We start from the raw sequence: 27,829 nt of genomic DNA on the forward strand, positions 1-27,829 counted from the left end.
TGTGGTGAATCCCTCTGTACTCAACACTTCCTATGTTGCTACATGATTTTTGCTTCTGTTCTTATCTCTGTGGACATTCCCTTGGTGTATATGCTTCCACTCTTGTGTGTGCTATGTCCTTTCTATGTAACTCTATAGTTTAAAACTCTGATAACATCAACTGTGATTATTCATTCAAAACAATTTTAATTAGTTTGATGACAACACATCACAAAGGAACAGCAATCATTTATCGATATGATGTAGGAGTCAGTATATCTCAGAAGAGTTTCAGTGTAACATTCATTTGATCATCATATTATCATGTATAGTTAAGGCTGTGGAGGAGAGTTGTCTCCAATCTAGAATCCACAGACTGATGAGGTGCACTGCTTTTATCCACCCTGTCAGCGATACAGCAGCTTTATCGTTTGCACTGAATCGTGTTCATGGAGCTGTTGAACTCCACCAGATGGAGCTCTTGCTTCTATGCACACATAACTCTGGGAAAACAAAAGAAAAAGGATTTAACAATGTAGACTTAAGAGTCCATTAACTGTTTTAGAACATGACAAATAAGCATGACAAACTAAAACAATACAGGCATAAAGGGTAGATTTTTAAATTACGTCCATATTTTGAAAACATTTGTTAAAAAAGAAAAAATCTATGGTGGATTTAGCCTTCATATTTTAACACACACACACACACACACACACACACACTTGTAATATATTGCCTTTTGCTATGACAATATTGTGAACAGAAGAGATTACTCTGATTAATGGCTCGTCCTTCAGCAGATGTATTTCTGCTGAAAGTCCTCACCTCAGGTTTTCCTGCTTGGAACATACGGTGCCGTATCAAAGCACCTGCATCGTGTTTTTTTAAATTTATGTATGTTTTTGACAGATAATCATAATTTACAAATTTTTCATCACACATGTCAGCATGTTTAGAACGTGCAGACGGTAGTAACAGTAAGCAGGTCATACTCCCCCCTGAGGCCAGGTTTCCAGGTTTTACAGAGGCTCAGGTGAGTGGTGGTTGTCCTCTGACCTCTGAGAATGGCCAGAATGCTTCAAGCTGACAGGACGGCAGCCGTAACTCATTTACAACCAAGGCATCTGTCAATCCACAGTTCGAGTAAACAACATGAAAGCACCTTCCTGCCTTGTACCAGCGGTTCAGGCTGGTGGTGGTGGTACACCACTGTGGACTCCTTGGTTTAAATGTGACAGCCTGAATGTTGTTGCTGACCATTTCATAAAAGTCATCATGTTCAGAGGATGTTAGATCATCTCAAACTGCTCTCACTGTGATGTCCAAACAGTTTTTTGGATCATCACAGTGAGTTAACTGCACTGAGACGTTCTCTGACACAGCCTTTGCTCACTCACTTTGTTCCCTGTCAAAACATAGCTTAGCTTATCTCAGCTAGCTATGGTTAGCTGAATGGATCCAAGAATGGATACGGGGGGGAGTATGACCTGCTTACTGTTACTACCGTCTGCACGTTCTAAACATGCTGACATGTGTGATGAAAAATTTGTAAATTATGATTATCCAACCCTCATGGTTGATCCATTCTTGTCATTATGTAGTTAAAGAGATTACTTATCTCAGTGGAAAAGGTACTCTTGACATCCACTTATATGCATATGGAAGTAGCTGTGGCTCTTTCAAACCAACGCTGCATCCAACACTGCCACGCCTGACCACTGTGACGTGACTGTAGCAAAGTTATTTAGAAATATGTGGATAACTGTGTTAATCTATCTGTGGTATCAGACTTAATGTGTAATCAGATTAATAACCTGATACTGTAATATTAAACTTTTGAAAATGTGGTGTCAAATCTCTAAAGATCTGTTAACGGGTATAACATAAGATGGCTCAATGCCATGTGTGGGGATAAGGATGGTTGGTGGAAACATTTTGTGTGGACCTGCCCAGTGCATTTTATTTATGGAATAAATGAAACATGTACTGGTGGTGGTGAGAAATCAGAGCATTACAGAAGTTGTCATCTGGCAAACCATCTTCAATAAGTCAATAACTGTTTGTCAAGAGTTATTGACATTTCTATGAGTATGTCCAGCACAGTCACAGCAGCCACACCAGCAGGACTGGAGCTGTAAAACCTCTGTTTAGTGTCGGTAATCATTAAAATAAGAATAGTATTGTTATCCTTGTGTTTGCCTTCTTTCTATTTCTCAGCCTTTTTCTCTAAAAAGACTTCTGAGAGAAGCACGCTGCCTTCCAAGTGCTACACTGTACATTTGCAGTGATTGGTGACTCAAGGCTCGACAATTTATGTTCACTGCCAGCAGCACGAACATCTCATTTTCATGGGCACAGGCAGAGCCATTAAAGCAAGGCAATAGATTGTCCCGAGGGATCAGCTTTGCTCCAGTGAGTCCTCCTTCACATGAGAGCCGGGCTGCTTGGATGTCGATGGTTGGCTTTTGTCTGCTGATGTGTTCCTCTTCCAACTGCACGCCACCGAAATACTGCCATCAGGTTAATTACACAAAAGTATTCAACCCTCATCTACACAATGAAAGCTGCTCTACCGTATGAAAACATATTCTGATAAAAACAGCTTGAAAGTGTCTTCTTTTAATCTGAAAGGGGAAAAAATGCAGGAAATATCCAAAAGACCTGACATGCTAATGCAAACTCGAATGTTTGATATCCTAAACACAGTTCGGATGTGGCAAGGCTGCTTTTGGAGAGACAGTGGTTAACAAATTTTCTGAAATTAATTTCTTGATTACTTTCTGGCATCTTGGAGGAGTCCAGAGTGCCAGCTCAAACTCAGATATAAAAACATATCAAGTTAATGTCTAATAAATACCAACATCAGTTTTAGTTTTATGGAAGTTTCTAAAATATTTGTGTTTTTTTGATAAATGTGTTAATCACTGAAGGTCTTGTGTGTCCAAACACCGTCCCTGTAATTTCTGTTCATTCTCAGAAACTCCTATTCCCTTTGGAACCAGAGAGACGACCCTGTTCTGTTTTCTTTCTCATTATGAGAACCACTAGGTTTAATAACCTCATTAAAATGTTCCCCTGCACTGAATGTTAGCTCTGGTGTGTCTGACAGTGACACCAGCAGGTTCTCCATTGATCCCAGTTGGATTTTTTTGCCCCCTGATGCTCATCACACCTCTTTTATCCCACCTCTTAAACTCTTTTCTTCACAGACCACCGTTTTACTCCCTGCCCTTACATTTAAGTGATGGACGTACATAAAAGAAGTGGCCATTGTTAGAGGACCAGCTCCGATATGTCGTTATGAGTGTATCACTACTGATAGTGGCTCCATAGTGCAGTGTTTTACACATTTACCTAAGAAGCAAAAGATCCCCAGTTTACTCCAGTATCACTCCTAGGAGTGACAAATATATTGGGGGGGGGGGCACTTATGTCAAGTAGGACTCTGTGATCAGAACTTTGAAGCATCTTTTTCAGAAAGCCCATTAGCACAGGAAACTTTCTTGTAGTGACTGTTGACTCATGGCTGGCTGCTCATCTAAACTCAGGCAGCTAAAGCATATCCCAGCTGTCAAATTGACTCCAAAAGTATACATCGATAGTTCTGAGATGTTAGTAATGAAGCTGCGATGACTCATCTTTGGCCACTTTGGAGCAGGAGGAACAGAGAACTGCTGCAGTCACACTGGGGAAAACGGCGGCTGGAGACCAAAATGATCTGTGCAGCAAACCCAAGATGCTGTCGCTTTGAACACTGAGACCAGGTCTGTGCAAATCCCTAATGTAAAGATGTGTTGCAGATGAGTTGCAGTTGCATTTGCAGTGAACTCGGGTTGATTGCAATGTGCTTGCAGTCTATCTGCATTTATATTTTAGACGGCAATTATTTGGAGACACACTGACTACCACAAGACAACCAGTGAGTGCAATCAGCTGGCGATCGCATGTGCTCACAAAGAGTTTGGGGTGTTGCATGCTCTGGATAACAGTTGGTCTCTGACAACCAAAAGCTCAAAGCATTCACTGATTGTTCACTGTCACAAAGAGTCTCTGGTTTCATATTGTCTTTAGTCAATTTAGTGAGAAATTAGGTGATTTAAAAAAACATCTGGACTGTGCCGATGGCTGAGCATCTTGTACACATCACATCTTTCTTAGACCTTTTTCACATCAGCAACTGATTGTCCAACTGTAAACAGACACACAGTTTAATTTGTCACCATGGAAAGACAGGAAAGAACAGTCTGGAGCATTGGATAATACAACATAAACCTCACAGAGTAGCAGAGTTACTGTACACATCCACATGGTTTTAGTAGTCAGAACCCCACACTACTCACAAAACCAGTGTTAGCTGTTTATCACTGCAACCCTGAAGCATCAACATGTGAATGTCATTGTTAACATGTACAAAAATGACAGGCAATCGAAACAGGAAGAGAGCGCTGAGCGGAAACTTTGTGTGGAGCGCTCAGACTTGGGGAAAAACAGTTAAGTGGAGGAACACAGAGGTGTAGCAGCGAGCTCAACATCATGTTGTAGCGATGCTCAGACTGTTCACTCAGCTGACGCTCACATCAGCCACTTGTCCTTCTCTTTGTTGAAGTTCTCTGCCCACTGGCGTGTTAGCTCCAAGTAGTGTTCTGGTTGGTTAGGCTGATAATCTAGATACAAACGGGTCACAGTTTTCTTGGGCGTAGCCTTCTCTATTTGTGTGCCTTCGTGCCACTGGTTGAAGGACGTAATGGTGACGATTTCTGGACGGACAGACAAAGCTGCCTGCAGGGACGTCTCATAGTAACGTCCGTTAACACGATTCCTGGTGTTATGGTTGTTCCACGGTCGAACGGCAGTATCCACGTACCCGGGACCAACGCTTGGGATGAACAGCAAATTGTTTGCGTCACAGAATGCCTTGATGGCCTTCCAGTTCTGGTGAGACGAGCCAAACGAAAAGCCGTTAGAGGCAAAGTATGTGTACATGCCGTCAAAGCCGCTAGCTAGGATGTCGTATTTGTGACGCTCCTCGACAATGAGTGCAACAAAAATCCCATCGTAAGGCGTGCCTCTAATGCTGCGGGAGCCTTTAGCTGTCAGAAGTTCTGCCCAGGACTCGGGCGGTGTCAGGTAGGAGTCGTAGATGTAAAACAGAGGCAGTACTCGCCCGGTGCTCGACTTGAATTTGTAGAAGGCGCCATGTTTTCCATACCTGAGAAAAATGAGATGTGTTAAGCTGCTGTATTCAGTTCAATTCAATGTGATTTATACAGCGCCAAATCACAACTACAGTCGCCTCAAGGTTCTTCATATTGTAAGGTAGACCCTACAATAATACATACAGAGAAAAACCCAACAATCATATGACCCCCTATGAGCAAGCACTTTGGCGACAGTGGGAAGGGAAAACTCCCTTTTAACAGGAAGAAACCTCCGGCAGCAGGGAGGGGCAGTTGATGTGATTTATAAGGAGGGCGCTGCCACCAAATGAACGAATCACAGCATGTTTCAGAAGCGTCTTTCTGGTTCACTTTGCAAATATATGCGAGCTGTCTAACATATAAACAGCACAGGAAATCAGACACTTCATGGGTCCTCTGGTCAGCTGATCCAGGGTCAGTATACCAGCCACCAGCCTAGACGCCTATTTCGTCCAAACCTTGTTGTGGCGGGGTGTGGTCTGCGGTGCTGCTGCAGGGGTGATGGCGGCACCGCGACTTGCACGGCATCTGCAATCACGCCTCAAAAGTCTGTGCTGACTGTTTAATATTGTCGTTGTTCGTGTGTATGTTCGGGTGCGAGCTGAAAAGCTGCAGCCGTGTTCCTAACGACAACTGTGAATAAAGAAGTAGATGCTGCAAAGCATGAATGTGTGGACGGGTCTGCGTGTGATGTCTACACTTGTTTTCATGGTATGTTTAACATGCAGTGATGCTAAATGTAGCACCTCTAATTCAGCGGTCCCCAACCCTTGGGCCACAGACCGGTACCGGGCCATGAGAGTTGAGGCTCGGGTGCAAAATTGATGGTTTTCAGGGTTTTTATCGTTAACTCGGTTTCCCTGGGTCTCAATGTTCCCTCTAATGTTTCATGTGTCTGAGCGAACACACAAACTCCCTGAGCGGACACTTGGACCACTGTGAGCGACATCAGACGTGTGCACTGTGGTCACGCCAGCATCGAATCCATCCAAGTTACATGGTTTATTAAAGTAATCAAATTACAGCATTTACCTTTATGTTAGACTACTTTTAATTAACTGCTTTAGCCCACTTACAATGAAAATTAAAAAAAAAATCTTGTTCATGACCTGTGTAGTATGTTAACACTATTGGAAGTAAAAATAACTTGAACTCCAATTTTGAAAACACAACTTTTTTTTTTTTTTTTTATAAAGCTCTGACTTGTATTATGAGTGTGAGTCTGTGGTCTGGGAGAGAGTCTGTAACTCTGTCTGCAAAATACAGTAAATAATGACCAATGTTGGGAAATTAATCATATAGTTACTTCTTCAAGTTATGCAAACAACAAAGTTTTTTGCAGCTGTTTACCTAAAAATGCAGCCAAGGCGTTTTTTTAAATAAACATTTCAAACTATTTACAGAACAATCAGCTGTTCTGCATCAAATTTGATGCCACACAAATTATTTGTGCCACTCCAAAAAATAATTTGTGTCCACTATGAGATAAAGGAGAACAACAGCCTGATACCTGCAGGCCTGACAACAGGAGATGTATCACTGCTGTAACACCTGTAACATTCAGCAGTCGCCTCATTGTTCTGACACACACAAAACTATTGACTACACTACACACTAACTACACACTAACTACACAAGATTTGCGCTAAACGTCTCAAATCTCTCACATCTCAAACACGCCGTCACTCCTAAAACTTCCCCCTTCCTAAACAACTAAATGCCATGTTGCCATATCATTTTTTGATTGGTCCACATGGTACATTTTTCCACCAATAGGAAAGGGTGGGGGTTTTTTTGGTTTTGGTTTTGCTCACAGGCGGAGAGCGCTTTCGAGCGTTTTCCTTATAAAACGCTGTTTTTACCGTTTCTTCCCGCAGTAAATATAAACAACGATAGTATTCAGGAAGAAAACCAAACATTGCAGATATTTTTATCATAACTCTGGTTTTACGTGGCCGATCAACACAATTTAAAAACTGGTATAAAGTCCACACTTTTTCCGTCAGTTGTTCCGTCTGTGCTGCTCACATCTCCAATGGTTGTACACGTTGTCATTAACGTGGCTTCACTCCACATCAGCCACGCCGCTTTGCTAGCTAAAACACCGGTGTCGGCACATAAGGACGCTGTCATAGCCTGTCAACTACGTTGATTAGCTGCATATATACGAATGTGAATCGCATCATTGGCTGGACTATGGGATAAGGTGGCATCGTTCTAATCCCATACGGGAGCAGCCAGTCACTTACTGACTAACACTGCAAAACAGAATTGTTAAAGTTTTAATTTTAATTTCAGTTCAGGTTAGATTGTTTTTGTGCGCAGAGACCGTGCCAACAGTGCGCAATTGCGCACGCGCGCAGCTTAGAGGGAACATTGCTGGGTCTTTCCCGTGTTGTAGTTGTGTTTCTTATTTTGAAAGAATGTTTACGCGTTACCATAGCGACCAGAGAGCATTAAGGGGCAGAGTTACACAATTACACAGTTAATTCGCGTTTATTGTTATATTTACAAAATACCACCGTTTTGTCGTATCATTTTATTTTGTTGTATTTATCCGCCACACCTTAAAGACCGGTCGGTGAAAATACTGTCTGACGTTAAACCGGTGTTCTGACAAACCATCCTACTTTGGCAAAACGTCCTACCGTAAGTAGTTTATGCACATTTCTGCTGTCACAGAGTAATTGCAGCACCAATTTAAGTAGGTATGACGGTTTGTCACTTAACTTTGCCCATCAGAGTATACTTGTAGCTCATATGCATACAGCCAGGATGGTTTGCCACTTCATTTTACCCGTTAAAGTATGTGTGTAGCTGTTATTAACAAAGGTAGGAGGATTTGCCACTTAAATGTAGCTATTAAAGTATGCTTCTAGCTGAGATTAACAAAAGTAGGACGATTTGCCACTAAATTTTAGCTGTTAAAGTATGCTTCTAGCTCATATTCACAAAGGTAGGATGGTTCGCCACTTAAATGTAGCTATTAAAGTATGCTTCTAGCTGAGATTAACAAAAGTAGGACGATTTGCCACTAAATTTTAGCAGTTTAAGTATGCTTGTAGGTGATATTCACAAAGGTAGGATGATTTGGCAGTTAATTTTACCGGTCAGAGTATTTTTCTAGCTAATATTCACAAAGGTAGGACGGTTTGCCACTGAATTTCGTGTTGTGCGCATGCGCAGAAACAACGGGTAGGATGGTTTGCCAGGTAGGATGGATTCCCAGAACACCGGTCCGTGGAGCAACGAAGGTTGGGGACCGCTGCTCTAAAACATCATGACCTTTACTGACTCTCGAATTTGTGTCCTAATATGCAGATGGTCATCGCAGCGGTTTTCACACAAATATTGGCGCCAGTATTTTTGGGAAATCAAAAGTAAAGGATTTGTACCAATGATCTTATAATATTTCACTTTAAAAACTACTTTATATGATGCTTGACTTCTGCAAACACTGGAGTACTATGAAACTGTAGAACAAAGGTTCGTTTCAGTCATTTTAAATCAGCTGAAGGAGCAGAAACCTGCTGATCTGTTTCTGTAAGATCACAGGCTGGGCATTTATATTTAATGACTTGTTCCTCATCTATCAGGGTTCATGTTCCATCACATGTGTGGGCTTTTAATGTTAGCACCAACTGACACAGACAGCTTGATCATTCTGCAGGGCACAGATGCAGCACAGAGGTAATGGGACACAGAGAAAACCAGCTTACTTGTCAATAATGTATTTGATGTTGTCATACATGCTCTGGTCCGTCCGGCCCTTGTATGGCTGTATGTGAAAAGCCACCTGTGCATGAACACATGGAAATACAGATGTTACTGAAAAGCAGCACCTGAATCCACAAAAACCTGGGAAAGAATAGTTAAAAAGGTGAAAGTGTTTATTTTCTGTTTCTTATGAACTGCCAGAAAAGAGGAAAGACTGAGTTAGTAGTACAGGGACCTGTAATCATGTCAGTGAGCTGCTGTCACTGTGTACCCTCTCTGCAGATACCACATCTTGAACGTGTGTTTGTGATTGCCTAATTACCAAACTACTTAACGTCGTGGCAACGCTCTCTGCTGTTCTTGTTTGAAATATTGTAACTGTAGCTGTGCTCTGTTTGATGAACCATAAAAGATGTGCTTTGAACAGTAACAAGTAGCTGCAAAGAGCTGCTGATAAACAGAGTAAGTGAAGTCCTATTTTGAGTTGAAGTCAGTGGGTAAGTTATTAGTAAAATGTTGGACGTCTGGTTGGAAACATGCCTGATACATTTATCCTTCTTGCATGGCAAACTGCTTTGGTTTCACAAAGACACCACAACAGTGATTATTCTGAACCAGCTGTTTTACACTAATGTGTCACCACATGTGTTGAGCTCAGGAAACATGAGGTGGACACAGTGAAGAAAGCTGGCAGAACAAAGACTGAGCATGCTTTCATTCATGCAGAACATTACCTGCTGATAAATACTTTCCCACAGAAAGAAAAGCAGGTAAGTGTTTCCTCTGTTGTAGAGACAGAAGGATAGAGAACAGCAGGCAAAGCCTAAGTTTATCTGGCAGCATGCTGAGCATTTCTGGAGAATGGGACAGAGAGGAAGGAGGAGCACCTTCCCCACAGACATGGCCTGGACCGTCATCTCGTCTGCCAACACAATCAGGTGAGGCGGGGTGACTGAGTAACAGCTATAACCTAAACAGAATATGTACCTCTCCACCATAGTGGTATAACTTCATGCCTTCACAGAGAGCAGGGTGTTTTGTTCTGTGACAGGAGTGTGAGCTGACTGATGGATGCTCTCTGTCAGCCTGAAATAACTGTGCTACGCTTGTTTTGCTGCAGACACACAGAAGAAAAAGGTCTGCTGCAGCTCAGCGGCAAACAGCAAAGCAGTGAGAGAGCTGTCGAGCCGTGAACAGCCAACGCTCACCGCCCACTCCATCTTTTAAAAAGAGGCTTCAAGGTCTTCGTAAACAGTTTCCATAGCAACGTGGTAGCGTTTGGCGCTCAAGCTCAGCTTGTCAACAGTCTTGACTGGTTAGAAATGATGCCAGCGAGGTAAGACTGTATTCACTGTGGAAAGGGCTTTGTTTGTTCACATCAGCTTGTTGCAGAGACACCGAGGTGTCTCTGCAACAAGAAGAAATGGGAGTGAGACAAAAGATGAAGCATGAAGGGCATCTACTGTCTGGAACTGTTGTCATTTTTGTAAACTTCCTTTGCAATCCATCCCCAAAGTTTCTCAGTTGGATTTAGATCAGAGGAACATGCAGGATGGTCCCAAACAGTGATGTTATTCTCCTGGAAGTAGTCCCTCGTCCTGTGGGCATTGTGGTTACCACACAGACGAGGGCCCTCAGTCATCCAATAAATTGCTCAAAAAATGTTTTGTCTTGCTCCCATTTCTTCGTGTTGCATGTTTACGCTCTTCTTGGAACCTTGTTGAGACCCAAACATGCAAAATATGATATGATTTTTCAAGTGGTCTTAAACCTTTGATCGTATAATACACAGAGTGTAAAAATTCAATATTTTCAAACTGCTTGAAAAAAAACGTCCAATTGACGCCACATGCATGTGTCTGCATGTTCAGTCAGGGAAGCGGAGGACGCGCTGCCCACTTTGAAGGTGGGAGGAGGGATGAGATGAACAAGCTGAGCTGAAACACACCCAACTCTCCTCAACTCAAATATCAGTTCTCCTTTTAACATTTAGTAGTCTAACAACGAGGTGATATCAAAATATTAAAACAATGATTTAATGATTATATGACTTTTATTTCATCAAATTTAGATTAGATCCATTTAAATGCAGCTCATGTAATACATGAAAAGGTTTGTAATACACATATTATAACAGAAAATAGCATCAAATAAGGTGCAAAGTTCAGCAGTGATATTTCTCCGGCTGAACTCACGCCACCTGCTTGTGTCTCTGCACAGAGCAGCTACATCAGGGCTCTCAAACCTGCGGCCCGGGGGCCAGCGCGGCCCACGTCAGCCCTGCTTGCGGCCCGTATATCGACTTAAAGAAATATAATGCAGTTTGACTGTTGAAGTGACTTTTTTGTTTGTTGTTGATTTAAATGTTAAAATAAGTTCTTCAAATGATTGAATATGAAGGCAACATGAGCAGAGACACAAACATGAGAGGGATTGTCTGTGTTAGTTCACTGACAGACTCACAAACTAATGTGCACACTTATGTCTGCACTTTGGTTTTGTTAAATACAAACACAATGACAGCAGAAGTGCTGCCACCTGTGGCCTCACATGAGATGACAGAGAGCAGCGGCTCACAGCTCGTTTGAGACCCCTGAGCTGGGGCGAGGGGGGCAGACAGATGGCAGAGCTCCAGTGGTTTATTTGGTACTGCCTCCTAGTGGACGAAAAGAAGAACGACTGAACGAACAAATATAGAAAGGATTCACGGACATTATTGTAGAAAGTTGAACACTTAAAGGGGAATTCTGTTACTAAGACTTCATAAAAAATATTTAGAATGATCTATTTTATATGTGGAGGACGCAGACAGTCATAGTTTTCCATCAGACGGAGGGACTCATCTATTCTCTACAGCAGCGGTCCCCGGGCCACGGACCGGTACCGGTCTGTGAGTCGTTTGGTACCGGGCCGTGAGAGTTGAGGCTCGGCTGTGAAATTGATGGTTTTCAGGGTTTTTTATAATTAACTCGGTTTCCCTGGGTCTTTCCCGTGTTGTAGTTGTGTGTCTTATTTTGAAAGAAATGTTTACACGTTACCATAGCGACCAGAGAGCATTAAGGGGCAGAGAGGAGGATGTTACTCTCACCCATATGGAAAAGATATATATAAATCTTATAAAGTTTGTATCTGTCTTGTGTGAAACTTGTATGAAAAGCATACAAGAGTGAAAACAGATATAAGATCCCTTGAAAAATTATATAAATGAAACTTGTATGTTTTGGATACTTCCTAAAACAATATATGAAAGTAATGAGAAAGTGGCCACTTTCATGAGTAAATCATATAAGCCTTCTATGATTCACTATATGAAGTAGGCCACATCTGATGCAAGTCTTTTATAAGTTTTTACTATTTCTTTTCCATATGGGCAGTCTTGACTGGTTACTAGGGCTGGGCCATATCATACCGTTCACAGTAATACCGGTATAATGTTGGGCAATGATAAGAAAATGAAATATCGTGATAGAATATGGATAAAACGCGCATGCACAGTGCCTTTGTTTTCATACGCACATGGTGGAAAAAGCATGGCGGCGACGGAGAATGAGAAGGGCGAAAGCGGATCGTTGAATGAAACGGATGAACCAGAACTGGTTTGTAAAAATGCTGCAGCTTCAGTGGTGTGGAACTGGTTTAGCTTTCGTCCGTCAGATACACAACAAAGCACTATTTTTGGTAGAGCATGCTAGCGGGCCGTCGTTATTACCGTGTTTTTTGGAAAATACGGTGCAGTGCCCCTGATTATAAGGGGCACAGTGTCAACAGTGCTCCTTATAATCCTGTGTGCTTTATGTATGAATTCTGGTTGTGTTTACTGACCTCTAAATAATTTTATGTGCTACACGGCGCTCGAAAATCTGTCAAATGTTTCAGTACGACTTTGCTAAGCTACGAAGCCGCACCGCTCGATGGATTGTCGGAGCATTACGGCTATCATAGGCAGGAGCCTCGCGGAGTGATACGTACTGTGCTTCAACATAATATTACCGTATTGTGTGTGTATAACCTCTTTTTAAGTTTTGTGGATATTATACATGGTTATGCTGAGGATATGTCGGCTTCGTAGCTTAGCAAAGTCGTACTGAAACATTTGACAGATTTTCGAGCGCCGTGTAGCACATAAAATTATTTAGAGGTCAGTAAACACAACCAGAATTCATACATAAAGCACACAGGATTATAAGGAGCACTGTTGACACTGTGCCCCTTATAATCAGGGGCACTGCACCGTATTTTCCAAAAAACACGGTAATAACGACGGCCCGCTAGCATGCTCTACCAAAAATAGTGCTTTGTTGTGTATCTGACGGACGAAAGCTAAACCAGTTCCACACCACTGAAGCTGCAGCATTTTTACAAACCAGTTCTGGTTCATCCGTTTCATTCAACGATCCGCTTTCGCCCTTCTCATTCTCCGTCGCCGCCATGCTTTTTCCACCATGTGCGTATGAAAACAAAGGCACTGTGCATGCGCGTTTTATCCATATTCTATCACGATATTTCATTTTCTTATCATTGCCCAACATTATACCGGTATTACTGTGAACGGTATGATATGGCCCAGCCCTAGTAACCAGTCAAGACTGCCCATATGGAAAAGAAATAGTAAAAACTTATAAAAGACTTGCATCAGATGTGGCCTACTTCATATAGTGAATCATAGAAGGCTTATATGATTTACTCATGAAAGTGGCCACTTTCTCATTACTTTCATATATTGTTTTAGGAAGTATCCAAAACATACAAGTTTCATTTATATAATTTTTCAAGGGATCTTATATCTGTTTTCACTCTTGTATGCTTTTCATACAAGTTTCACACAAGACAGATACAAACTTTATAAGATTTATATATATCTTTTCCATATGGGTGAGAGTAACATCCTCCTCTCTGCCCCTTAATGCTCTCTGGTCGCTATGGTAACGTGTAAACATTTCTTTCAAAATAAGACACACAACTACAACACGGGAAAGACCCAGGGAAACCGAGTTAATTATAAAAAACCCTGAAAACCATCAATTTCACAGCCGAGCCTCAACTCTCACGGCCCGGTACCAAACGACTCACAGACCGGTACCGGTCCGTGGCCCGGGGACCGCTGCTGTAGAGAATAGATGAGTCCCTCCGTCTGATGGAAAACTATGACTGTCTGCGTCCTCCACATATAAAATAGATCATTCTAAATATTTTTTATGAAGTCTTAGTAACAGAATTCCCCTTTAAGTGTTCAACTTTCTACAATAATGTCCGTGAATCCTTTCTATATTTGTTCGTTCAGTCGTTCTTCTTTTCGTCCACTAGGAGGCAGTACCAAATAAACCACTGGAGCTCTGCCATCTGTCTGCCCCCCTCGCCCCAGCTCAGGGGTCTCAAACGAGCTGTGAGCCGCTGCTCTCTGTCATCTCATGTGAGGCCACAGGTGGCAGCACTTCTGCTGTCATTGTGTTTGTATTTAACAAAACCAAAGTGCAGACATAAGTGTGCACATTAGTTTGTGAGTCTGTCAGTGAACTAACACAGACAATCCCTCTCATGTTTGTGTCTCTGCTCATGTTGCCTTCATATTCAATCATTTGAAGAACTTATTTTAACATTTAAATCAACAACAAACAAAAAAGTCACTTCAACAGTCAAACTGCATTATATTTCTTTAAGTCGATATACGGGCCGCAAGCAGGGCTGACGTGGGCCGCGCTGGCCCCCGGGCCGCAGGTTTGAGAGCCCTGATGTAGCTGCTCTGTGCAGAGACACAAGCAGGTGGCGTGAGTTCAGCCGGAGAAATATCACTGCTGAACTTTGCACCTTATTTGATACTATTTTCTGTTATAATATGTGTATTACAAACCTTTTCATGTATTACATGAGCTGCATTTAAATGGATCTAATCTAAATTTGATGAAATAAAAGTCATATAATCATTAAATCATTGTTTTAATATTTTGATATCACCTCGTTGTTAGACTACTAAATGTTAAAAGGAGAACTGATATTTGAGTTGAGGAGAGTTGGGTGTGTTTCAGCTCAGCTTGTTCATCTCATCCCTCCTCCCACCTTCAAAGTGGGCAGCGCGTCCTCCGCTTCCCTGACTGAACATGCAGACACATGCATGTGGCGTCAATTGGACGTTTTTTTTCAAGCAGTTTGAAAATATTGAATTTTTACACTCTGTGTATTATACGATCAAAGGTTTAAGACCTGTCAGTGAGGAATTTGCATTTGCACTGTTAAATTTTTATATAACTTTAATGCACATAAAAAACAGCTGCTTGTTCAAGTGAAAATACATTGATGGGTTTTTTGCACTAATAAAGTTGTGGAGTTGTAAAGTATTTTGTCTAGTGTCAATTATATCGTCAGTTATATCGTTAGCGCAAATTTTCAAATGTATATCGTGATAAATATTTTTGGTCATATCGCCCTGCTCTACTGGTTACTCTAATAAAGTTACACAATTACACAGTTAATTCGCGTTTATTGTTATATTTACAAAATACCACCGTTTTTGTCGTATCATTTTATTTTGTTGTATTTATCCGCCACACCTTAAAGGCCGGTCCGTGAAAATACTGTCTGACGTTAAACCGGTCTGTGGAGCATGAAGGTTGGGGACCGCTGCTCTACAGCCGTAATCAATCGCAGCCCTTTCAGTTGTAATGAGGCTTGCTGTTTACGCTTCAGTGCCAGGCAGTCAGCAATAAGGTGATCCTTTAATAACAGTATTCACCATCGTCATGTGGACGTGAGGGGGTCTCACGACCAGACTCAAGCCTCGCACGGCGCAACTCGACATTAACGTCACCTTGTGTTGATTTACGAACATTATTCATCTCTCGGGTAAGGATGCTTAAAATCCTCCAATAGCATTAGCTCACGAGGAGACTCATAATCATCATTAACTGTCTAATTAGTGACCTGAGCTGTAAAGCAGAGCTAGGAGAGCTGTGTTCACATGTTGGTGCCAAACTCTGCGCCTTCTGTAAATAAACGCTGCTTAGTGCATCCGATAGCAAAGACACCGTCCTTTATTTCGGCTAAACTTCCACTCGAAGACGTTCAAACGATGCCTGGAGCGCAAAAGACCGCAGTACTGCCAGGTGGGCGTGTCCCTGGAGCTGTGACATATGAAAACTACATTATCCAACACAGAAAAGCTGCACGTGAAGTCAACGCGAAGCATGCGCATGCGCCAAGGCCAACGGCGCTGAACGTTCGAACGAACCGACGTCACAGTAAGGTCTCCTGGTTGTCAAAAGTACACAACTATCCAGATCTAGTGTGAGGACGGAGAGTGAAAGATTGCAAAAAGTGATCATTTGTGCAAAGCTGTCGCGAAAACGTGAATTCACGGACGAGATTCTGGAAAAATGAACGTGGTAGGAAAAATTGATCAGACCATCAATATTTTAGACATTTTGAAAATGCAATAATTGTAATGATTATATGTGAGAAGCTTAGTGGTACTGGTGGACTAACTGTTACAGAAACAAATGATTTTAGGCACCAATACTGTTTATTTAGTGCAGCTGTGACAAAAACCTTACTAATTATTATTATTATTATTATTATTATTATTATTATTATTTTGGATGTGTAAAGCCTGCTCACTGACATCTGTCTTTTCTTTCTAGATTCCATTAGATGAACCTGGTGAACCGAGGTGCAGTAATCTCAGCGTGCCTCTGTTCGGATTTGGAGACATTGAACGATGCCTCAGAAACTATTTAGACAATTTATCGCACAGGTAAGTCACAAGTTCAAAGTCAGCGAGACAGTTATCAGCATATACAGACATATTCACTGCTTACAGGTTTGTTTTGCTCAACCATTCTCAATGTTTTTCTTTCAGACAGTGGACGGCATTAGCCACTGATGACATCTCCTCGGATGTCGTCGATCTGCTGACCAAGATGTGCCGAGCACTCATAGGGCACATTAGCACCTTAGTGTATAAAGTTATTATTCATCCCTCCCTCCATGCATGCATCTATCCATCCATCCATCATCCCCCCTCCCTCTCTTCCTCCATCCATCCCTCCCTCCCTCCCTCCAACCATCCATCCATCATCCCTCCCTCCCTCCATGCATGCATTCATCCATCCATCCATCATCCCTCCCTCCATCCATGCATCCATCCTCCATTCATCCATCATCCCTCCCTCCATCCATGCATCCATCCTCCATTCATCCATCATCCCTCCCTCCATCCATGCATCCACCCATCCATCCTCCTCCGCTTATCCAATTCAGTGCCGTGAGGGGATGGAAACTTTCCCATCTACCACTATCACACCAGAATCACCAATGAACCAAACCCCACTAACTGCATGTGGGTTCTCTCCAGAGTACCTGAAGAGAACCCACACAGACACAGGGAGAACATTCTACACATAAAGACCCAGCTCAGAGGATGGAGTCCAACTTGGGTGCTGATCACCTAAAGCATCCTATATTCTGCACAAGGCCATTTTGCTTATTGAGCCTTAAAGCTTCATGAAAAGCAGCTGTAGACTGTTTGTCAGTGCAGCTTTTATTTTGCCGTTCCAGTTTCCAGACAGTGTCAATGCCAGCGCTTTATTTAGTAACGTAGCACCCAGCTCAATAGTTAGGAGGTTAGTTAGATTGTGTAACACTGGAGGGGATTATGTGTCTGTAAAATGTCATTTCTGTGACACGTTCATATAGTGGCAGTTTCCTGCTGTGTCTTTATCATTGCATCACAGGACAAGCAGCTCCCAAACATATGCATATGACATTTGCAGAGAAAACAAACACAGATTAACTTGTATTTTGTTAGCAGCAGCTCTGGAGCACTGAATCATGAAAGCATTAGTGCTCAGGTCAGCTGTGAGATACACACTGTTGTGTAAGTCTGACTAACACTCACAAAGAGACCCAGTTCTCAAACTAAGACTTCCATATAAGGAAGCATGAAAAGTAGACCAGGAGAAAGCTTTTCTGTCCTCCACACAGGGCTCTGCTCATTTTGCCACTGCTGTCTCGAGCACCTTCAACATTTAATGGCTTTATGGTATCTGACAGCCGCTAGCGCTAAAGGAGCTCTGACCTTGTTTCAGTTGGAGCTGAGAAAGAGAAAAGCCAAGACATGTCTGAGAGGTGCATGCCAGCCTCTGATGGCAGTGCAGTAAAAAGGAAGCTCCTTCAGTGACCTCCAGCAAAGCACAATGCTTTGCAAGAAAGCTGTTCCTGCTAAAGGTGGAAACAACAGACCTGAGGCAAAAAGACACAGCTGAGTACAACCTTGCTATGATGACACGCAAGGAGGAGACACAAGCATCTGGTGATGTTTGCCGAAAAGTCAACAAATGAAAACGAGCACTCGCTCATTAAACTCGTATGACAGCTGGACTGTGAATGGAAACGACCCACGTGGTTACATGGTGGTGAAGGAGGGCTTTAAGCAGCCGATTCACCTGAGATCCAACAGAAAAACTATCATGCAGTTACAAGGTTAGGCTGTAGTTCTTATTTCTGTTAAAGTGTAAAAGCAAAGTTCAAGTGAAAAGGCTCATTTTGTGCTTTCATTTGACTGATGCTGCATCACTGTGTCTAATGTTGTCTTACTACTGTTGCAGTGTAATGCTTCTCACTGCCAGCACTGGCTGCTTGCTGCTGGAACATTGTGGCACACTTTGAATGAGGAGGTCTATCATCACTGACAGTAACTCCTGAGAAAAGGAGGACGGACTCTTCATTTTGCTAATAAATAAATGCTACTGACTGCAAGCTATAATCACCAATAAAATGTTCAGTTGTGGAGGTAAGCATGGACGACACAGAGCTCTCAGTTCTCACTCCTTTATTCCTCTCCAACATCAACTGAACACATCGCGCCACAAAACACAGCAACACACTTCCTCAACACTGGGTGTGAGTGGAGCCCTCTAGTGGTCCACCACACATGCCCCCCCTGAACACCCAGCAGAACTAGTCCAGGACCCGGGGTTTAAGCAAACGGCCGGAACGGCTGAACCGGGGGGGCGGGGAACTGACAGAGGGAAACCCAGCCCGGGAGCGAGGCTGGCACTGGCGGTCAGAAAAAGCTGCAGATAAGTCGGACTCCGTTGATCATGGGGCGCTCCTGGGGGAAAAAACAGAATCCATCAGCCCGGTGGCAGGTGGGCGGCCGCGGCGAGGGGCCTGGGCCGGGACCACCTGATCATCTTGCATAACATGTGCAGGCTTAAGTCTGTCAACAGAGACATCCTCCTGCCGACCGCCAAAGTCCAAAATGAAATGTTTTTCGCCCGGTTTAAGAACCCTGTATGGCCCGTCATATGGTGGACGCAGCGGAGTCCTATGGGCATCGTGCCTGACGAAAACGAAACGAGCAGAGTCCAACGACCTCGGAACAAAAGTGTCAGGCAGGCAGTGGTGCACAGGGCCAGGAACAGGAAATGAGTCTCTTGGGGGGCGAAAAGGCAACACAGAGGTATCGAAACACGGGGGGGGCCTCTCAGGTAAGAATTCCCCGGGGACCCGGAGGGGCTGGCCGAGGATCAGTTCAGCCGGGGAAACCCCGAGGTCTTCTTTAACCGCGCTACGCAATCCCAGCAAAACCCACGGAAGACGGTCGACCCAGTCGCCACCTGTTAAGGAAGCCCGGAGCGTGGCCTTGAGTGACCGGTGAAACCGCTCGCACATCCCGTTAGCTTGCGGGTGGTATGCTGTGGTGCGGTTCACCTTGACCCCCAGGCCGTCAGCCATGGCAGACCAAAGCTCAGAAACAAACTGGGGGCCCCTGTCCGAGGTAATGTCAGCAGGGGGACCGAAACGCGAAACCCACGTTGACAAAAATGCTCTGGCCACCGTCACCGCTGTCGTGGATGCCAGGGGTACCGCCTCCGGCCACCTGGTCACGCGGTCCACCACAGTCAAAAGGTGCGTGAAACCCTGTGACTGTGGCAAGGACCAACCAGGTCCACATGAACGTGATCGAAACGCCTACCGGGGAAGCAGAAATGTTCAAGGGGTGCCTGCGTGTGCCGGTGGATTTTCGAGCGTTGGCATGGGATACAAGCCACCGCCCATTCTTTCACCGTTTTGCGAAGGCCTGGCCAAACGAACCTGGCGCTGACCAGCTTGACCGAGGCCCGGACGCCTGGATGAGAGAGGGCATGCACCGAGTCAAAACCACGACGACGCCATGAAAGGGGAACCACCGGGCGGGGGCGGCCGGTGGAAACGTCGCAAAGCAGGTGCGGACCACCGTCCCACACAGGGGTGTCCTCCAGCACGAGGCCCGTTTTCGTTGACTGAAGGGCAAGGACGTCCGGGTCAGCACGTTGCTCAGCGGCCATGGCAGCGTAGTCGACGCCGTCATACACCGGAGAAACCAACACGCGCGAGAGACAGTCAGCGACGTGATTGGACTTACCAGCCACATGCTGAATGTCTGTGGTAAACTCTGAAATGGCCACCAACTGGCGCTGCTGGCGTGCGCTCCATGGGTCAGAGACCTTGGACATGGCAAACGTCAAAGGTTTGTGGTCAACGTACGCAGTAAATTTGCGACCCTCGAGGAAAAAACGAAAATGTCGTGTGGCGAGGTGCAGGGCCAGCAACTCCCTGTCGAAAACACTGTACTTGCGTTCGGCATCCCGGAGCGTACGACTGAAAAAGGCGAGCGGTTGCCAGAGACCTGAAACCCGCTGTTCCAACACGGCATCCACTGCCACGTCGGACGCGTCGGTGGTCAACGCGATCTCCGCCGACGGAAACGGGTGGGCCAGCAGGGCAGCGTCAGCCAGCGCAGACTTGGCTGCGGAAAACGCCTGGACGCGTTCTGGCAGCCAGTCAACAGGATCTTTGGCTGTTTTACCTTTTAAGGCAGCATAGAGCGGCTGCAGCAGGTGGGCAGCTCTGGGGAGAAAGCGGTTGTAAAGATTGATCATCCCCAAGAACTCCTGCAATGCTTTAACCGACGTGGGACGCGGAAAAGCCGAAACTGTCGGGCAACGGAACCACACCTTCAGCGGAAATGCGGTGCCCGAGGAAATCCAGAACAGGCAACCCAAACTGGCACTTGGAAGGGTTGATGATCAGGCCGTGTGCTGCCAAACGCTGGAAAACCTGGCGCAGATGGGACTCGTGCTGGCTCGCTGAGCAGCTGGCCACCAATATATCGTCCAGGTAAACAAAAATGAAGTCGCTGAAAGGTCTGGGCGGCACCTTTCAGGCCAAACGGCATGCGCACAAACTTGAACAAGCCGAAGGGAGTAATGACAGCGGTTTTAGGAACGTCTTCGGCGTGCACGGGAACCTGGTGATACCCCCGCACCAATTCAATTTTAGAAAAAAACGAGGTTCCGGCGAGATTGGCCGAAAAATCCTGAATGTGGGGGATGGGGTAACGGTCATTCTCCGTGGCATTATTTAAACGGCGGAAATCTCCGCATGGCCGCCACCGACCGTCCGATTTGGGCACCATGTGAAGCGGAGAGGCCCATGCACTGTTCGAACGCTGTACAATGCCAAGCCGCTCCATGGCTGCAAACTCTTCCTGAGCGACGGAAAGTTTTGCGGGGTTGAGGCGGCGCGCGCGCGAACACCGGGGGCCCGACTGTGGGAATATAATGCTCAACCCCGTGCTTCGTTACCGTGTTAGAGAAATTAGGGACAGACAGCGATGGAAACTCCAAAAGCAAACGCTGAAAAGCATCCCCGGAGGTCACTACTTTAGCCCGAATCAGGGGCTCGGCGGCCCGAGTAAAACAGGGTAGCGAAGAAAACGAGAGAGCATCAATTAAACGTCTGTTAGCAACATCGACAAGCAGTCCATGGGCACACAGAAAATCAGCACCTAAGATAGGTACAGAGCTAGTGGCAACAACAAAGTTCCACTGGAAATCCCGGCCATGAAAACAAACAGTCACCAACTTTTCCCCAAACGTTGTGATGGGAGAGCCATTAGCTGCAATGAGCTGTGGCCCACAGTTCGCTGCTAGTCTGTCGGCAGCGGTCGGGGGAAGGAGACTCTTCTGGGAGCCGGAGTCCAGGAGAAAACGTCTCCCGGAGCGCGAGTCCTCTATGAAGAGTAGCCTTTCTGTATTGCCAGCGGTTGCGGCTGCTACGGTGCGCTGGCGGGTCCGTTTCCCTGGGCCGTGAAAGCGCAAGGCGGCAGGCAGCAGGCAGCGACGCGCTCTGGCGCCAAAACGCTGATGGTAGAAACAGATGCTCTTTCCGCGGTGCCGGCGTGTAGCAATCCCTGCCGTCAGCAAAGGGGCGGATGCTCCGGGGGAGGCAGGTGGAGGCGTGGAAGGTGCCGCCGGCGAGTCCGTAGCCAGGGCGTGAACGTCGAAAGTACGGCTAGCCAGGAGAATGCGATCCGCTTCTTCAGCCAGGGAGCAATAATCCTTCGCAGGCAGAAGTGGGGAGTTGGCGAAGACAGCTCTCACGGCAGCCGGTAGTTGGCGGAGGAAGAGGTGGGCGAAGAGGAATCCCCCGTCATCCGGCCCGAGCAACGACAGCATGTTCTCCATGAGCTCGAAAGCCGTACCGTCACCCAAGCCTGACAGGTTGAGGAGCTTTTCGGCTCGTTCAGCGTCGGAGAGGGCATAGCGCCGAAGAAGCAGCTCTTTAAGGGCGGCGTATTTCCCTCGGGCGGGTGGGTCCCGGAGGAGGGTCATCGCGCGACGGGTGGCCAGCGGGTCGAGCGAGGCCACCACATGGTGATACTTCGTGTCGTCAGCCGAGATGCCGCGAAGGGCGAACTGAGCCTCCATGTGCACGAACCACGACGGGGGATCGTGGAGCCAAAAGTCCGGCAGTTTCAGCGCCACAGCAAACGTAGCTGCAGCAGGAGGCGGAGGACCGGCGGCCGCTGATGCATCCATAGCGGAGTCTGTGTTAGCCTCGGCGCTTAGCATATATTTTGTTAAAGATAAATCTCAATTTTGGGTCACGTAAAAGCCATGGCCACAATATAACCTGATGACACTCAGCCTCTGTTGGGAGGGAGAACCTAACTAGGGCATCTGACTGCAGAAAACATGCTTTTCACACACTGTTTACCTGCAAGCTACTGTTTTTGGAGTGAACGCTGAAAAACTGGACTTTCAAGAACACAGACAACACAGACGGAGGGAAAACTGACGAGCACACTGAGGCAAACCTAGCAAACACAGCCGAAAGCAAAGCAGTTCATAGTGGTTCACATATATGCTTTGTGTAGAAATACCTCAAAGATCTTCAACAGCATGTTATAATATATATGATCAATGAATACATAAGTGAATTTTACTTTGTAATTCTCTGTTAGTACAGCAGGCTCATCCCCCAGGTTTGTACTTGCTTTAGAGTGTGTGAGTGTGTGAGCATCTAAGAGCAGTATGCGGTGACACGTTCACAATGAAATACCCAGTGTTGGGGAGTAACAGAGTACATGTACCGGCGTTACGTATTTAAAATACAAAATATGAGTAACTGTATTCCGTTACAGTTACCGTTTAAAAGGGTGGTATTTAGAATACAGTTACTTTGTTGAAATAAAGGGATTACACGGCGGTACTTTCCTGTTTCATATGTTCGGCTATGCCCTCTCTACTTTTGGTAATTCCACGCCGGTGGAAACCCAAACATACACACATAAGATAAGATAAGATAAGATGACCTTTATTAGTCCCACACGTGGGAAATTTGTTATTAATTAAGATTAAGAGGCTCTAATGTCTGTGTCTCAATCTCGTGGCCCATGTCACCTCTACTTGCGGCTGCATAATGACGTGAAGAAACATTTTTAAAAATAATTATCCAAAAATGATTTAATATGAAGGCAATAGGCAGAGTGTTACAGGCATCGCCCTAAAGCATGTAGCCTCATGGGCAGTGTAGTCCGTGCTGCAGGGAGACTGGACCTCCATACCCGTTATGTGTCTGTGAGCGAGGGAGGGAGAGAAAGGAAAAGTCCGAGCTGTCATCGAGCAGAAACGGGAGCTGGAAGCATGTAAATATAATAATAACCACTGCAGCCAAGAAGAGTGCCTGACGAGCCCAGTTGTAAGTAAGCTATTAAGACTCGACTGTACACCGTGTTCGTGTTTTCCTCCGAAACAATAAGTTCCGTTGGAGCAGCCTTTCAACGCCTCTCTCTGTCTCTGCTAGCAAAGTTGACCCAGACAACAAAGTAAAGCTAGTTTTCAGCTACGAGCCCGACACGGACCCGACGTATTAGCCAGAGGTCCCTTTACTACGGTTCGGAGCCGCGGACCTGTTTTATATACGCGCGGAATAGTTTTCTATACGAGATCGCTGCAAAAAGTGCAGCCTTACCTAATGTCCACCTACTGTTACTCATTTATATTAAGGTTTAAACATCTAGTTGGTATTGGTATGGCGAGTAACCTTCAGTAATAGTAATAATTCACACAGCAACAATTCATTCATGTAGTTGTAAAAAGTATGATAATATAATAGGTAATCCAAAGTATTCAGAATACGTTACTCTCATTGAGTAACGTAACGGAATACGTTACAAAATACATTTTGGGGCATGTAATCTGTAATCTGTAGTGGAATACATTTTAAAAGTAACCTTCCCAACACTGGAAATACCTAATCAACAAAATCAATGTCACAGCTGAATTCTTCAATCACACTGCATTTCTGCAGATACTAGTTTGAGGTATTCGAGTATTTCAGTATATTCGATGTGTAATACCTGTTCTATGTTCAAGGTAACCAGAGTTGCTTTTAGCTCTTTGGCGAGTGAAAGAATGCGGTCCATTAATGTTTGGGTACAAAAAGAAAACCTTTTAAAATAATTTGTCACTCTGACCACGTCCAATATTTCTGCACTGACAGACACTGAAATGCGTTTCCTTTAGCCTCTCTGTATTTAGTGCATATGTCTGCTATATTTAATGATTTAAAGTGGTAGGAGTTACATAAAGTGTGTTAATCTGCCTGATTCACTGTTACAACATAAGCTAAGATTTTAATCTCCAAATCTTCTTTCCATGTCTTGAGCTCATAATGTGAACTCTGATAAACAGTGGCAGATTCTTGTATCATGCCCTTTCTTAAACAGCAGAGGTGGGAAGTAACTAAGTAGAAATACTTTGTTACTGTACCTGAGTAGAATTTTCAGGTACCTAAAGTGGGATTTATTGTATTTATTTATTTTTTTGGCACAACGCTGGAACGACTGCAGGTGTCCATAAATTGTGGTCGCAGTATTTCAGCGTCTAACGAGGCCTAGACGAGGCAGGTAATTTCAGATTCAGCGTCTCTATCAGCTCAACAAACACAAACTGTTTGTGTGCTGTTTGTCTCACAGTGTGTTGCACCTAAAGGTCCAGCTGCTGGATTTCACAGGGAGAGAAAAGAAAGAGAGCTAACTTCACTCAGAGATGGAGAAAGATAAGAAAGACCGGAGAGGAAGAAGAGAGCTTAGATTTAAAGAGAAGGATGCTCAGTTCTGTTTGATAAACTGGACATTTTAAAGCTTACATGTAAGTCCTCATGTTTTTAAACAGGTGAGTTTGCTGCACTGTGATGATTTAAAGTAAAGAATAGTGTGTGACAGCTGCACAGTGGCTGTGGTGCTCATGGTCACAGTTAGCTTACATCCAGTGTCGCAGACATTCATATGAATTTTAGCTGATGATGCTGAGATCCATTGACTGAATTCCACCTTCATACAAACTTTGTACCATTTAGAAAACAGACAGTATAAACAAGTACTGTCAGTGTAGAGGATGAAATCAGCCAGGACAGCTCATGAAGCATCTGCTCACATCCACAGAGAGCAGCAGCTCAGCTGATCATAGCCTAAGTCTACTGGAGTTATGATAGTTTTCTAAACACTGATTTTAGGGTTCCCCTGCTTGCTGGATCCTGCTTAAACGCCTCTGAGACCATGCACTGCACTTTGCCTTCCTTTTGGACTGCTTGTGTCTTGTTTGCAGGCTTTGGAGAGGCAGCGTTCCTGTTGACAATTAGTGAAACTGGCAACACCTGGGCCCAGTGTGCCAGGGCTCCATAAGAAGCCTTTAGAGCTTAGCTGTGCACGGCTCATTCCCCTGAGACACCCTGTTGGACTCTGGTTGCTTTTGGTTTGGTTTTTGCATTTAACAACATTACATACACCATTTTTCCCCCCGTGCCCTCCTCTAACTCACTGATGGTACTGACTACACACTCCATAGTTTGTACAAAGTTTCTTGTTTCTGTTTTATTTACTTAAAATAAAATAGTTTGGATGACATTGCTGTGCATCTCTGTTTTTTGTCATGGCCGTGTGGGCCGGTTGGTGACACATTATCCTGTTTAGAGGCAAAGGCCGACAATGCAGGCAACAAGTTCAAAAAACTTGAGCAATTAAATTAAGCTGATGTGCTTCTAAACCTTCTCAGCTGTATATATGTATATCTCTGTACGTATATGCAACTACATAAATACTTACAGTATGTAAGTACTCTTACTTTTAGCATGTTTGTCATTATTCTGTGCCTCCATATTTATAAAGCTTGATATAAATCACATTATAGATACAGGACTTGTACGGTGTATCATCAGCCTTGATACTTATCTGGAAGACTCTAATCCCTCTACAAGTTCATCAATTCTTTTTATTACGTGTTATTTTTCTGCTTTTCAGGTTGATTATGTCTAAATAATCACAAAGTCAAAGTGTGACCACAAAGCTGATTTTTAAGAGATTCAAATCAATACTGTTCTTAACATTAACAGTCAGGAAACACTGGCAAGCCATCTAGAAATTCAGTAAATCGTCAGAAAGGGGAAAACATACCGGTTGTCTCACCAGTTACCTTGATGCTGTGCCTGTGGGCAGCGTCCATAACGGTAGGAACGAGGTCCTCTGTGGGCTCCCCGTGGTCGTCCCCCACCCCAGGAGGATACCAGGACAAAACCAGCACTCCTTCAAAGAGAGCAAAGCAAAAGGAAAGGAGGATGAAGACTGTATAGTTAGCTCTCACTGTAGTGAATGAGATTCAGACATTTTATTTGGAAAAACAGGCGATATCAGAACTTTCAGTCAGTGTTCCTGTAACAAACCCACAGCAGACCCGGGTGCATGTTCATGTTTTGCAGCATACTTTATTAATACTTTGACGGTTGCTGTACATCCACACACAGAGCTGCAGCTCTCCCGCTGCCAGCTCAACATAACAACAACCACTATCCCGGTGCAATACTTAAGTCGGCGGGGCATGATTGCGGAGGCCGTGCAGGTGCGTCCGCCTTCCCTCCACAGCACTGCAGGCAATGCCCCGCCACATACCCCCATCGCCCGACTGAGGCCAGGGAGCCATCCGGTCGAACCTACTCCCCTCCCTCCGTGAGCGAGAGAGAGAAAATCGGCCCGGAGCGACGGCGTCCCCACCCCTGGTCCAGCAACAGGGAGGTGTGAGTTCAGGTGCTGGCGCTGCTGGTCCGGTGGTTGGCTGTGTGCAAGCAGTCGCCCCGCGGTGGCGGTGTGTGTCGTGAACGGCAACCTTGAGTTGTAATAAAGTATGCTGCAAAGCATGAACATGCACCCGGGTCTGTTGTGGGTTTGTTACAGTGGTGCCGAAACCCAGGATGGGAACACAGCAGACCCGCGGGCCAGCTGGGGAAGGAGCTGACCCAAATGGTGGCCGAGATAGTGGCAACATAGCAGGAGCAGGTGGCAGTGTTGTGGTGCTGGCAGGAAGAACTGGAGGACCTGGTTGAGCGCCGCACGCAGAGGATCGCGAGTCTGGCAGCTCAGATCCAGTCCTGGCCAACATCGCCGCCACCCCCACTGGTTGCGACCAGCCAGGACGCAGCCTGCCACCGCACCCATCCCCACTCCTGGGGTGGGAGCAGCTTGTACCCGACCGGGGCCTGCGCCTGTTCCTGCTCCCCGGAGGAGGGCCACGGAGCAACCACTGGGTCCACCAACAGCTTACCCAACTGCTCAGCCCGAG

General features: G+C 45.1%; 1 protein-coding gene across 1 annotated transcript in view; it reads right to left on the reverse strand.

Annotated features, from left to right (window-relative positions):
- Window positions 1-4,172: 4,172 nt before the first annotated feature.
- Window positions 4,173-27,829, reverse strand: part of maneal (mannosidase endo-alpha like) — a 28,075-nt gene continuing 4,418 nt past the window's right edge. Inside the window, exons 2-4 of the mRNA XM_065471492.1 lie at window positions 26,690-26,799; window positions 8,900-8,976; window positions 4,173-5,191 (exon numbers count right to left, since the gene is read on the reverse strand). Of these exons, the coding sequence (XP_065327564.1) occupies window positions 4,555-5,191; window positions 8,900-8,976; window positions 26,690-26,799 (824 nt within the window). The 3' untranslated portion in view covers window positions 4,173-4,554. The remainder of the gene's footprint in view (window positions 5,192-8,899; window positions 8,977-26,689; window positions 26,800-27,829) is intronic.

Source organism: Pelmatolapia mariae, linkage group LG22, assembly GCF_036321145.2.
Source record: "Pelmatolapia mariae isolate MD_Pm_ZW linkage group LG22, Pm_UMD_F_2, whole genome shotgun sequence".
Classification (NCBI taxonomy): domain Eukaryota; kingdom Metazoa; phylum Chordata; class Actinopteri; order Cichliformes; family Cichlidae; genus Pelmatolapia; species Pelmatolapia mariae.